The sequence below is a fragment of the Mixophyes fleayi genome, chromosome 6 (assembly GCF_038048845.1).
Source record: "Mixophyes fleayi isolate aMixFle1 chromosome 6, aMixFle1.hap1, whole genome shotgun sequence".
NCBI classification, from domain to species: domain Eukaryota; kingdom Metazoa; phylum Chordata; class Amphibia; order Anura; family Limnodynastidae; genus Mixophyes; species Mixophyes fleayi.
Genome location: NC_134407.1, coordinates 146,968,271 through 146,982,858, shown reverse-complemented (window position 1 = coordinate 146,982,858; position 14,588 = coordinate 146,968,271). Strand labels below are relative to the sequence as shown.

Below are 14,588 nucleotides of genomic sequence, written 5' to 3'. Positions count from 1 at the left end.
AGCATGAAACAAAACTATAATATTCAACATCAGAGGTAGGCAACCTGTGGTTCTCCAGCTGACAAGGAACTACAAGTCACAGCAGGCAATGCAAGACAGAGCCACAGGTTACCCAAGCCTGTTTTATAACTAAGTTTCATGTTTATGGGAGATGTGAAAGTTTAGGAGACATAAAAAGAGGATGTGCTCCCTCCAGTGGCCAATACAGGTATCTGCAGTGAGGACTCACGTGTACAGCTGGGGAATCCATAGAAGCCAGGCGCACACTGGTTACAGGTAGGTCCTGTGTAACTAGGATGACACTGACAGTGTCCTGTTGGGGTACAGTTGTTGTCCAACGAACCATGAGGATGACATGAACAAGCTGTACAGAAATAAAATTAGATGAGATCAGACTTTCATCTCACAGACTGCTAGTCCAAATCACTGAAATTGTAGGCCAAACCACTGGTATATTTCTATAAACATGTCTATCAGTCAAGTAAATGACCATCATAGTGGTGTGTTAGTGCTTGATGCTGTATGCACTACTTCAAAATAAAGTTATCCATCTCACATTTGGAGATCTTGACAATTGCTGTACTAGAGTTGCAGGATACGCAGAATTCAACACACACACACACGAGATGTCACAACAACCAATGAGCAACAGGCTGTAATTACAGCTAATGTGTCCGATTCGTCATCTCATGAAGCTCTCCAAATGCATGTAAGGAGCTCTCCAGGAATTGGGCATGAGGTTTGTGCAATCCTCTCTACCTCACCCCAAATAAAAGAAGAACTGCCTGGTATTTACATAGTGATCAGACATACCTTGGCAATAAGGGTAAGAGTGATATCCCACAGTGCACTGCTCACACCTGGGGCCATCATACTCCGGTTTACAGAAGCAACGGCCACTTGGATCACAGCCTTCCGGTAAAGTGCCAACAGGGCTGCACCCACACACTGGAGAGAGACACAGGAGCACCATTACTTCCACAGAAACTGGTTCCAGAATTAGATCCATTTATAGCGTACCTCCCAATGTTCACAGTAAAATAACTAAGTTATATTAGATCACACCCTAATCTAATCATGCTATGTCCCAATCCACCAGAATACGACCAATTGCCACAGGACTAAATCACATTTCCAATAGGGCATACCCCTTCTGACCGCTGGAAATCTGAACTATTCCACAATAATTGGGTGTCTCAGGCATAGAGCAGTCACAAAAACTAGTTATTTATAAAGTAAGATGACAACCCCAAAACTCTGAACCAGAGCTTACGGAAACAGGTAGGAATGATGCCTATAACAGAGCTTGAGGGGTAAATCAAGGAAGAAAGAGCAGAAGGTACCAGCCTATCACCCTAGCAGTTACGTCAATGTACAATGTGTTAAGAGCTCTCCTACAGGTTGAGCTATATCATGCCGAGGAAGGAAACACAAAGGACTCACGTTGGCAAAGGGGATAATTGAAGTAGCCGGGAGCACATTTCTCACAGAACATTCCTTCAAACCCGTCCCAACATACACATTTCCCGTTGTCCTTGTCACAATTGCCATCATATACACCAGGTCCAGAGCATTGGCACGCTACATGAAAAAAAAGGCGGAGGAAAAAGCATTAACATTAATAGAAGAGAGAAAGGAAATATGGATGGGTGGAATAATGAGGAATAAGGGAATGTAAATTAAATATTTAAGTGAAATGAGTAGTAGTGAGGAGAATGAAAAGAAATATCACATGGAAATTAAGGTGTGTCCATCACTGAGGTGCGTAGATGCACTGAGCCTCAAAACACAAAACGGTTGACGTGCAGCACAATTGACTCAGGAACAATTGAGGAGCAATTTTTGCACAGACAAACCTAGACTCCTGCAAAAGCACATTGGTTTCTGAAGCAAGTTGGTGGAGCATGAGTATGCACCGGCCGGTGGGACTAGACACGCCTACACTCTGCCCAAGTACAGCGTAGCAACACCCAAGCATCTCAGTTTGTGGAGCAGTACTAAAACAGGATTTCATTTGGCAGAGTCAAATTATGGAAATGAGATGAAGGGGTAGAAAGGGCAGATTTTTAGGGGTGTTTCTTGCTGTGCAAAAACGTATGCAACCATTTCCACTCCACAAAAGGGCTGAGATTGGGGCTTGGAATCTATCCCATTCCACTTCTGCGGGAAGAATATTGTCACATAATAGTGCCATGTGTTTTAAAGACAGTGAGATACCGCCTCACTTTCATGATTAAGACACAAATTTGACTAAACCAAGCAGTGTTTTAGGAATTTAATAGAAAGGGTGGTACTTAAGTGGTAGAAGGTTTCAGTGCAGGCTTTTTGGCCTTCCACAAACCTAGGAAAATATGTGCACCTCACCTGCACTGGGAGGACCATCCAGGCAGACTTTTGCAAAACCAAGGTTTTTGGTGCTCCACATCCAGCCAAGTCAGCCATATTGTAAACTTAATCAATATGCATAACAATACACCCTTTCAATGAATTACAAAAATGTGACGTCATTCAGGTACAAAGTGCCCCTTTTAATGTCATTGGTTCTTAGTGAGAAGATTGGCTGCATTCCCAGTGATGTCAGCTACTCCTATTGATATAATAACTTCTTGTGAATATTGGTTCAGCCCACAAAACGTCTGTCTCCATTGTGTGTAGTGATAGGTACACTTTTAGATACATAAAGAACATACATAGTTAATGTCAAATAGACACTGGGGAATTTCAATTGGAAGCGATGTGCCATGGAGCTCCTCCGATACGCCCACGAAGGCACTCTGTGGCTATGTATCTCCACTCATGTTTACCTGCGTGGTGATGTCCAGTGTCACATCACTTCCAACTGTACTCTGCCCCCAGTGAGAGACTGTGGGATTGCTGGAGTGAGATGGAATTAGAATAGATATAATTTGGGAGAGAAATAAGTTGGTGTCAGCATTAGAAACTGGCGAAACACGTTGGGATTTGTAGTTCAATAACAAGTGCAGAGTCAAAGGTGGTTGTCTGACAGGACTAAAGCCTTTCACCCTAGGACTAAATCCTTCCCAATGTCCAGCAGCGTGTTAGCAGACTCACCATGACAGTTAGCACTGTAGTACCCAGGAGCACAGGTGTCACACGCCTCTCCTTGGAAGTTGTGTTTGCACACACAGATTCCTCTAGCTGGGTCTTTGCGACACGCATTTCCTTCTGTTCCAGCTACATTGCAATCACATGCTGAGGGGAAAGACATGTCTATCACATACTGTCCTGTCTGATTACCAATTATACAACATTCTGAGCATCTAATGAGGGAAACCTAATCTAATACAGGAACGGAGATGTCAAAATTTGGTACCCTGTCGTAGAAATGAAGATTTACTCAGCACACAATATTAGTCTTTAAATCTTCACCCGACAAATAAAACTCTCCAAATCTTCCCCTATTGCAGAGAGTTTACATCTATATAGCTACCATACTAACCTTTCCTACTAAGATTAGATGTTCCCGCACGGACCGCAGCTTCTGTTTACTACTCGGCTTTCAGCTTAGTTGTAGGTCCTGACTTCCTAACTATCATTTAAATTGACAGCTCACAACATGAGGGGCAACCCAATGAAGAGGCGTGCGGTAAATCCATCGGGCAGGGACCGATGTGAATGCGAGTTCTCTGTACAGCGCTGCGGAATTACTGGTCGCTATATAAATAGCTGCTCCCGATGATGATTATGATGAACCCTAAAGAGAGCTGGCAGCTAACTAGGTTAAGCGATGTAACTGCTATACCTAGTAGCAAAGATACTTATTGCAGCAAAAAAAAAATTAAAAAAAAAATGTTTTATCTAAATGGTTGGGAAGTAAGTTTCAGGAATATTTGGTATAATGTTTTTTTTTAATAATGTGAGAAAGAATTAACTGTTCAGCTACTGGACAAGCTACAAATAAGTATTACTTACTTATGAATTCCCCGGCTGGCTGTTTTTGTGCACCCGTGTCTCCATCTGAGTTTTCAGGAACAGCTTAAACAAGAAAAGGGAGAGAGAAGAGGATTACAAATCTGTAAGACGTACTGCTCCATCTGGTGTCATAAAGCTGGTATTGCATCCTAATTAATTAAATTAACCACAATAAGACACTGTAAGGTTGGCTGGGGGAGTATCTAAGCCGGTGCTGTCCTCATCACTATAATTGTCATCCCAGTAAAGTTTAGAAGAAACCTGATGCAAGGCAATGACCCTGCTCTCGTTCTACAATAAACCTCCCCTTGTGAGCGCTATGATAACTTCCGCTTCCTAGAAGGCCCTGCCAGAGTTGCCACATGCTCTTGTGTTTATAACAAAGTCATATCACATACAGCTTTTGACCTCCTTTCCTCTGCGGGTTTCACAGCTCAGTTTCTTTTCTGGTCAAATTATTTCACAATTACTGGACTACACTGAAGAGTTCAAAATTAAAAAAATATCTAAAAAGATCCAATATTTAATTCATTCAATGATACTAAAATTTGAAAATAAGCGGCAAAATGTTAATACACCAGCCGCATGACCAACAGACTTGTAGTTGGCTTTGTCTGGCTGCAGAGCTCCGTGTATCTGTACCCCAGTTTCATCACCTCAAGGATGCATTTATTACATGACCTCCTGCTTCCATTTCTGTCCTTGCAGTCCTTAATTTTTTTGTGTCATCATAACCTGTCCCATTTACTATTAGTCACATTCAATAACAATCACTATTACTCACACAATCACATTATGACAAAAAAACCCACATATTTTACAAAGTTTCTATTACATAAAACCAAGCTTCACAGCAAGCAACAGCTGAATCAATTCTGCAAAATCAAACTAAGAGTCAGTCTTACGGTAACACTCCGGAAAATCTGTATATCCTTCAGCGCAAGACCCACAGTCCTCGCCCGTATAATTGGGTTTGCAGTAACATCTTCCTGTCAGATCCTCACAAGTTCCACTCATAAACACAGAGTCACAGGAACAACCTGCCCAGATACGTTGACAGATTTGCATATACTCAGTGGAGAAGTAGTTATATTGACATGTATATTATTATAATTTATTTGTTAGGCACCACAAGGTATCCGCAGCGCCGCACACAGTACTAACAGTAGACTATACAGGGTGAAACCATACAGAACAATGAACAAAAAGTACCAATACTTCAGAAACTCCGGCTAGTCATATGCAGTAAAGATGGAGCGGAAGAACAGTTATGGAGACAGGAGGGGAAGGGGCCCTGCTCATACGAGCTTACATCCTAAGGGAGGGTAAACTGACCAGGCACAAGAGGAGCCAGTTAAGGCAAGAGGAGAGAAGGGAGGACGAGCTAAAGGGAGGAGATGGGGGTTAAGTAGATGGTTGGTAGGCTTTGAGGAAGAGGTGAGTTTTGAGTGCACGTTTGAAGGAGCACAGAGTAGGAGAGAGACGGATGGAACGAGGGAGGTCGTTCCAGAGAAGGGGGGCTGCACGGGAAGAGTAATATTAGAGTATATAAAGAGTAATTGAAGATATAGTTATATTGACATGCTTATAGTCAGTGGAGATGTAGTTACAGAGACTACATTGATATGAATGTATAGTCAGTGGGGAGGTGGTTACAGTGACATGTCTGTATAGTCATTAGGAAGATATTTACATTTATAGGTGTATATAAAGTCATTAGGGTGCTAGTAACGTTGACAGGTGTATAATCATTGGGGAGTTAGTTATATTGACATATATAGTTTCAATGAGGTGGTAATTACATTAACAGGTATGTAGAGTCAGTGGAGGGGTAGTCACATTGACAGATGTGCATACAGTCTGTGAGGTGTTAGCTACATATAAATAATGGGGCAGCAGTTACATTGATAAATATTTAGAAGTAAGTTAGGTGGTAGTTTCATTGACAGTGGCCTTTAACATTACAGAGGTTTAAAGAGCATATAGAGTAAGTGGAGCGGATATAAAGGCCGGTATTATACAGTCCGTGGAGTGGTAGTTAAATTGGCAAATACATTGTTGTATATAGAATCAGTCTGATGGTACTTACGTTGACAGGTATACGGAGAGTCAGTAGGGTGATCAGGTGATTTGTAGTATCCATGCTGACATCGCTCACAATTAACACCATCTGTATTATGCTAGTAAAACACAATTCAACAACAGCTTTATCCAGAAAAATGTCCACAACAAGAAGGAACATGTATTATAACTTAGAAAGTATGAAGGAATTGTACAGACAATTAGCGCAACCCTCACCTGGCAATCCAAGCAGACCCCGCCTCCTATGTACTGCCCCTGACGGTTCATGCTGGCCCTATGTCTCTCCACCTCTGGATCATAATAACAGTCGTATGCGTGCCCATTACAGTTACAAGCTGTAATATAGAAACATTAAGATGTCAAAGAAACATCCGACAGTTACTAGCAAATTTCAGAATGGCTTATTTTTAATACTTGCACCCAATATCATAATTATTAATAAATTTGCTAGTATGTATTTGACGCACTAGACTTGATATTGGGACATAGGCATTTCTAAAACAAAATCTTAATTTTTTTTTTTTTAATCATGTAGTTCAGTGTTTCCCAACCGTTGAGTCATTACACATTTTTGAGTTATACTACTAGTCTGGCTGTGTCACAAGAATATAGGGTAAGAAATGAGGAGGTTTAAAAAAAAAAAATACAAATAGGCAATTGGCATGAGATAGGACATATATTTACCAGAAAATATAGTGTATAGCTACAATTTGTTTGGTTTATCAGTTTTGTTATGATTAAAGGTTAATTTTACCACAACAATTGTACAACATAGGGTCACCAAATAAATGTGTGTAATATACTCCTACTGTAGGAAGGACATGATAGGAGTTCCATGGTCATATAAAAGCACAAGGCGACAGGCCCAGTGTTTTTATACAGCATATAGAACAGAGTGACATCCAGTAGTTTACAATAGGAGGAAATTTTTTTTTTATAATAAATACATTTTAACGTTAAAAAAAAAAACAGTTATTTAAAACAAAACAAAAAAAAAAAAAATCACACTGACAGACTGACTCACAGACACACCGGCTCAAACTGACACACAGAGCCCCAATGACTGAAACATAAAAAGAAGGACGCCATGATAAAACCATCCACAACACCACCTCATCTTTTCTTGGAGCGGTTAAAGACGTCATCACCCTGCGCTCCTTTCAGGGGCGCAGTATTACCCAAATCACAAAATGTTATTTACAGGAAGCCACAATGATGTAACTTCCTCTTTCTTACTACAGAAGTTGTATCCTTTGCCTCAGGAGCTCATGCGGCCATGAATGGAGCATGGGGGAAGGCCTTCAACTCATCCCTCATGGCGGGGAAAAGGGAAAAGAAGCATATTTTTTGTGCATACTTGATGTGCTTTGGCTTCAAAACATACCAAATATACAATTTACAGAAATATCAATAGACTAGGTCTAGTCACATACATTATATGTGGGATAATGTACCCCCTAATGTAAACTATAAGGATATATGGGCAGCACGGCTTAGTGGTTAGCACTTCTGTCTCACAACACTGGGGTCATGAGTTTGATTCCCGACCATGGCCTTATCTGTGTAAAGTTTGTATGTTCTCCCCCTGTTTGTGTGGGTTTCCTCCGGGTGCTCCGGTTTCCTCCCATAGTCCAAAAACATACTAGTAGGTTAATTGGCAGATACCAATTTTACCCTAGTCTCTCTTCTCTCTCTGTCTTTGTGTGTATGTTAGGAAATTTAGACTGTAAGCTCCAATGGAGCTCTATGTACAGCGCTGCGGAATTAGTGGCGCTATATATAAATAGCTGATGATGATGATATTATAAATCACCAATAACCTAATCTTCCAGGAGCATTTAAAGAGGTCAAGGATTTCTGCGGGGGACCATGATAATTTATATTTATTGTATTCATGTACAGTACACATGTTTCGCTAATGAATACTGAAATAAAGAACTCAACAATTTTAAGCGATAATATCTATATAAACAGTGAATTCTACTGTCATTTTTCCAGAGATAACGACTAACAAAAGTACAATTAAAAAAATACGTTTACTTAACTTATGTATTGCTCTTTTATATTTATCTATTTTTTGAAATCTCTAAGTTTTGCCTTTATATTAAAGGCATAAGACTATAATGCAAGATTATGTGTCCTGTGGTTTTCCAGCTTTAGTGGGAATGTGTCAGCATGCTGGGACTTGCAGTTCAGCAACAGTTGTAAAACCACAGGTCTCATAAGACCTAGAAAAAGGATCGTTTTGTATCTTCAGGTAAAAATGACATTTAGGGGGAACAGCATTATTCTTGTATGAAGCCTTCTATAATCAGATAACAGGTCGCAACAGCTGCATATCAGAAACAGATGTTAGAGAGTTATAAAACAGAAGAGAAGGAATCTATAAAACATATTTGTTCACACATAGCTTCAGAACAGGGTTTTAATTCTCAAACAAAAGACAAAACCATAATTCCTTCAAGGATTGGTTGACAAAATAGTGACCTTGACTTGGAATAGCTGTGAAGACTTACGTTCACATTCATTGGCATTATCCATGGTCGCTGGTTTCCACAATACCTGGTGGTAGCCAGGACAGCACGTCTCACAGGATGCTCCACAAGTGTTGTGTTGACAGTCACACTGAAGCCTGAGAGAGACAGAGAAAGAGAGAAAACCATTAACTCTAGAGGATCAATTTATCAAATGTTCTGATTTAAATTTACACCTAGCCACTAGGACTAGCCATCCTCAACACTAAATTATTATTAGTGTGTTGACCCTGCCGTTTTTGTTTGCACATTCACTGTTTAGCTGTAACCCCAGGTTATCCACATCAAATGCACTTCACCCTCAAAATCGCAACATGACTATCACATTACACTAAATAGACATGCATAGCTGCCAAATTTATCTATTGGGCTCCTGCAAAAAGGAGAGTCACTGCTGAGCTCCGTAAAACTTGGGAACATTCTGTAATATGTATCCACATTAATCTCACTGAGACCATACATGGATTGGAGAAAAGCTAAGTTGATGGTTAGTGGATAGCAGAAAGAGCGGGATAAAGGTCATTGAAGGGGAGAAGAGCTACGTGAAGGTCATTAAAGAGGAGATAGAGCTACATGCAGGTTATTGGAGAGGCAGAAAGACAAGGTAGTCCATTGGAGGGAAGGACAAAGTTTAGAGGAGTGGAGGAAAGGCAAGATTAAACTTAGTAGAGAGGAACAAGGGAAGGATGAGTGTTTAAAACAGAGGCAGAAGGGCTAAGTGTTGGTTAGCGAAGAGGGTGAAGGGTTAGGTTAGAGAATGAAAGTAAAAAGAGAAAACACAAAAGGAGTTCAGTGTTTGGAATAGATAAATTAGCACGGAGAGGTGATGGCCTTTTATATATCTATATGGCTATTGAGAGTGTAATGTGCCTTTATTAAATTATCCAACATGGGGTTTTCAGGTCTTCAGATGACTAACTTATAGGCTTATATGTGTCCTCCTGCAACTTCATCATCATTTATTTATATAGCGCCACTGATTCCGCAGCGCTGTACAGAGAACTCATTCACATCAGTCCCTGCACCATTGGAGCTTACAGTCTAAATTCCCTAACACACACACAGACAGAGAGAGAGACTAGGGTCAATTCTAATAGCAGCCAATTAACCTACTAGTATGTTTTTGTAGTGTGGGAGGAAACCAGAGAACCCGGAGGAAACCCACGCAAACACGGGGAGAATATACAAACTCAGACACTCAAACAGATAAGGCCATGGTCGGGAATTGAACTCATGACCCCAGCGCTGTGAGGCAGAAGTGCTAACCACTTAGCCACCGTGCTGCCCAACTTCTACTAAATACATTAGTTTATCTTTCAAGATTTCATCTGTACTTTTTAGCCACATATATAAAGCTTACCATATGAATATCATATCACCAGGCAGTGTTGTTTATTTGTGTTGTCCTGGGATATTACAGAAAGCTGCTCTCTGGACACAACTGTATTCAACTCACAGAACCCAGCAGAGCAGTGTTGTATCCCAGGGTATTTATGCCCAACGATATTAACACATAAGTTAAGGTCGTCAGAAAAAAAAAAAGGAAACACGAAAAAACCTTTTTAAAAAATAAGATTATTGTGTGTCTAGGCTGGGTAGCATGGGAGGGGTGCAGGCATACCTAAATTTGGTGAACAGTTTTCCCTGAAGCTGGAAACTAGGTGGAAGGATTACCCCATGGTATGAGCAAAAGACTGAGAACATGAAACCCTAGTACAGCCCATTAATGGGAGATGGTATTTCTGTGTTATCATACATGGCCAATGCACAACCACATGTACAGAAGAAATTCATGCAACATATAAGCTCACTAGAAGTCTATTAGAGTGACTGATAGCATAGAACCCTTGTTGGTCTCCCTCTCATGAGCTAAGCTGCCGTATTTCATGTCACTCACCTAAAAATAAATTACCAGCCTTTGTCAGTGCAATAAATTTATGTTAACGGCCTTCGCACTGTTGCCTGTTCTCTGTACTGTCCTCCAGCAGAGTGAAGAGACTGATTATAATCTATATTAAAAGAAAAGCCTTCTGGGTGAGAAACTTGACATGAGAATCATATCATATCACTGGTAGGGTCATGTGTGTACTCAAAGGTAAAATACAACCTTTGATCATAGTTCTTCTAACACTGTTCTTGCTTGACAAGAGTTGCAGATTCATAGATAACCCCAGTCAATCATCCCACTCTATGATACTGACAGCTTTCAAAGTGCAGAAAATAATTCATGTAACAAAGACAGACCCATCCATTGGCCATACAGTCCACTAAACGACGGCTTCCATTGTGTGCAGGGGACACTTTATGATCCGAAGGTATTCGGGAAACATGGCATCAAAATAAATCATGTTATTGATTTCTAAGAATGATATATATTAGACAGGGCAGTTGGAAAGGGGGAAACAAATGGGTAAGCAAACTAAAACAATGCTTGGCACAGAAAGCAACTGATCACTTTTGGATTTTCCCATGTTCAGTGCCAACAATTCAATGTCTGCAAGAAAACAAGATCAGTTTGCAACCCTAATAAAAATAAGCTTCCTTCATAGGGGGATGTTCAAATTTGTTTTAAAATGGTTCTCAAACTGGTTTGTTGAAACTTGAACACTTGCTAAAAATTCTCGTACTTTATAGCTCAATTCAAGTAAGGTGAACAGGTTTGACCTCCATTAATATTAATGTATTAAACCAGAAAAAAATCCTTTTTCTAAAAAAAATCTTCAAAAGCTATCTTCTATGGAGGGGTGGCAGCATTATCCTTGGAGTGGACATTAACTAGATAAAACCATAACAGTTCCCAGTGCTGCACATTTGATAAATGACTACTAAACTTGCCACACTGGTCAGATTAAATAACCTGCGGGACACATGAAGGGTCAAATGTAACGCTAAAGAGTTCACACATTATTCCACGCCTCATGAGGCCTACTTGCGCAAAGATCTGGTACTCCTAGATCCTCTATTAACTCAATGCCACTCAGAAGTTGAACGCATCAGGTGAGCTAGAGCTTTATGATAACGGCCGTGTAATCTGACTAGACAACTGAAATGATTTCAAAGTCTTGATAGCTGTATAGTTTTAAACCAAAAGTATGCACTCAAGATTGGGCAGGCAGTCAAAGACTATTTCACGTTTAATGGGACAAATCAGATTGCACCATCAATCATATGGGACGCGCACAAGACTATGTTACATGGCAAAATAATTAGCCTTCTGGCTGCTTGGAAAAGGGACACCCAGGAGGGAACTGCTGATCTCAAGTCTAAACTCAGAGCTTTCTGCTATACACAAACGAAAGCCCAAGAACAAAACATACATAAAATTGCTGGCGCTCAGGGGACCATTTTATTAAAATAAGCCGCCAAGACTCTGAAACGGCTGCAGCAGAGGTTCTCTGACAGGGGCGACAAGTCAGATTCCCTCCTTCGGGTGAAGGTTAAAGCAACGCGCTCCCATAACCATGTGTATGCGATACAGGCTAAAAAAAAAGGTACTTTGGTGTATGACCCCAATAAAATTGTGGAGGAATTCCAAGTATTTGATGCCACTCTTTACAATGCAGTAGCACCCTTTCAAAGTTCACCTTCTGTCACAACCACAATCGCCACACGTGTCAACTTCTGCTCATCCTAGATGCCTGAACTAACCATGCATAAGTCTGAAATTTCGTGCAAGAAGATCACCACGGACATCACATTTCTAAAAGGTTTTAGAGCCCCTGGTCTGAACAGATTTACTTCCACCTAAAATACAGTGACCTTTTAGTACTCCATTTAGCATCTACATTCAGCTCCCTCAAAGATGGAGATCACGTCCACATGGGTCCAGATTATAGTACACATTAAACCAATATCGCTTTTTAATGTGGAATTTAGGTTGGGCGAGTCAGGCATTACTTATCCGCCCAGACAGGTGTGGTTCATCCCTTGTCGGGCATTAGGCAGCAGATAACACCTGCAGGACAACGGACTTAATCCAAATCACCAATCGGACATCTCTCCCAGCCCTAATTAGCCCTAGATGCAGAGAATGTATTTCACAGAGTGTGATTGACTTTTATGGAGTGCACTCTATTGGCATTTAGCTTGTAGGGAAATTTCTCTACTTCATCATGATCCTTCACAAAACCTTTTTGCAACTGTATTTGTTAACGGTTTCTCAACTTTCCAAATTGAAAAACAAGACCTGGCAGGGGTGCCCGCTCACTATTTGCTTTTGCCGTTATCACAGAGCCACTAGTGTCAAGGAATGCGCTCAATAGAAGCGTATCGGGGGACTTAAGATCATAAAATTTCACTATATAAACCAACAAAATACTAGTAGTGTTATCCGCCTTCCGTTGTCACTTCTGGACCTCCCACCGGAAATTAGCACCTACAGTGCCTTTTCAGGCTACAGAATCAATCACTTATGGATCTCAATTTAGCCTCCTCCATTACAAAGCTGCGTTAAGTAAACTTTGACGTTAAGTGGAAACTATCAAAGAGAAAATACCTTGGGGTGCAAACTACCAAACGCTACCTAGATTTGATTGAAGCAAACTTCTTGCTCTCCTGGCAACCATCAAAGGGGATTTAGTTACATGGAACAGGATCCTGATCTCTTGGTTCAGGTACATATCAACCCTAAAAATTAACATCCTCCCAATACCTTTGTTTTAGACGCTTCAGGTACAGATTCTCATTGACTACTTGAAAGAGTTACACAGGGTCATCCTACAATTCATTTGGGTGCCCAGAATCTGCAAGTCAGAATGCCCACACTAACTAATTATCCAGCCTACGGTGGACAAAGTGGTTTAGTGCTCCAAACTGCCGCATTTACTATAGGGTAGTCTGCAATGTAAAATACTTAGCAATGTTTGGGAGATTGAAAACAGTTAAAGCACCAACTGTTTGGTCAAAACCACAATTAAAATCACCAAGAAAAACACAGGTTTTACTATACCTGCTTCTGAGTGGCTTGATAGCTCAAACACGCTGTCTGAGCTATCTTGCAATTCAGAATAGAAGAGGAAGTGTAATACCCTGCAAATCACAGGTATATTACTGTATGCACACATTCAGAAATCTACATCTTCCAGAGAGCCTCTGGGAAGTTAAATGCATATTGCGTTGGCCACACTGCAATGAATGAACTAAAAGGTTCCAATCGATTCTTGGGGGAAAAGGGGTGGAGCCAAAGATGGATTGTTAGAGGCTAATGGATGTTTTGGTGTGAAGTGTGCTATGAAGGCTGTCTGTGATAATAGTGGATCTTCCCACAAAGAGCCACTGAATGTTATTGCTTTGTCCTAAGGAATTTTTGCATTTAAAAGTTTTAAAACTTAAAAGCCAGCCGATAAGGGAACATCTTTGAAGAAATAAGAAAAGACCTAGCTTGCCAGTGCCTATCAGATGTGAGCAGGACTCATATGAAGACAGATAAGTGTATGATGTATTTTCCTTGCTATGTTCAAGTTATTGAAACAAAGGAGACAACAATACTCATTGTTGCACCTCTACTGATTTTTGTGTGATACGCGTGATCTGTATAATTGCACTAAAAGTATTGTGATCGATTGGTCTACATTGTTTGCTGCCGCAGCATTTAGTGTAATGGTCTAATTAATTTGTAGCAACCGGTTGTCTCCTAAAATATCTATCCAGTGAAATCCATTTCACTGAAGCACAGTGCCTAAATTTAAAGGGGAATATATTTATTTAGTGACCTATGTGTTGTGTTCATTTATATTTACATATTGTTGAACCAAGATTCCTAAAATGTTATTTATTTTGTGACATTTTGAACAACATTGCATGTTGATGGTATTACTTAACTACATTACCGCTACTTATCTGCTGCTGTGGTAAAGCCTTATGCCACAAGCAAAGAGAATAAACCTACAAGTTTATGCAGTTTTAGCCATGTGTTCCATGTTTTACCCCAACACTACTGGGGGGACCTTCGCCTCTCTACCATACCACTGGGCCTGTAGAATCCTTCCTTACACTACTTCCAGGGTGCCAACCATCCATCCTATTACAGAAGCACCACTG

General features: G+C 40.5%; 1 protein-coding gene across 2 annotated transcripts in view; it reads right to left on the bottom strand.

Annotated features, from left to right (window-relative positions):
- Positions 1-14,588, bottom strand: part of LAMA5 (laminin subunit alpha 5) — a 105,956-nt gene that overhangs the window by 52,455 nt on the left and 38,913 nt on the right. For both annotated transcript variants that reach the window (XM_075176748.1, XM_075176749.1), the window contains exons 7-15: positions 8,532-8,647; positions 6,232-6,350; positions 6,023-6,113; positions 4,839-4,973; positions 3,934-3,996; positions 3,073-3,213; positions 1,444-1,581; positions 814-948; positions 230-364 (exon numbers count right to left, since the gene is read on the bottom strand). In XM_075176748.1, the coding sequence (XP_075032849.1) occupies positions 230-364; positions 814-948; positions 1,444-1,581; positions 3,073-3,213; positions 3,934-3,996; positions 4,839-4,973; positions 6,023-6,113; positions 6,232-6,350; positions 8,532-8,647 (1,073 nt within the window). The remainder of the gene's footprint in view (positions 1-229; positions 365-813; positions 949-1,443; positions 1,582-3,072; positions 3,214-3,933; positions 3,997-4,838; positions 4,974-6,022; positions 6,114-6,231; positions 6,351-8,531; positions 8,648-14,588) is intronic.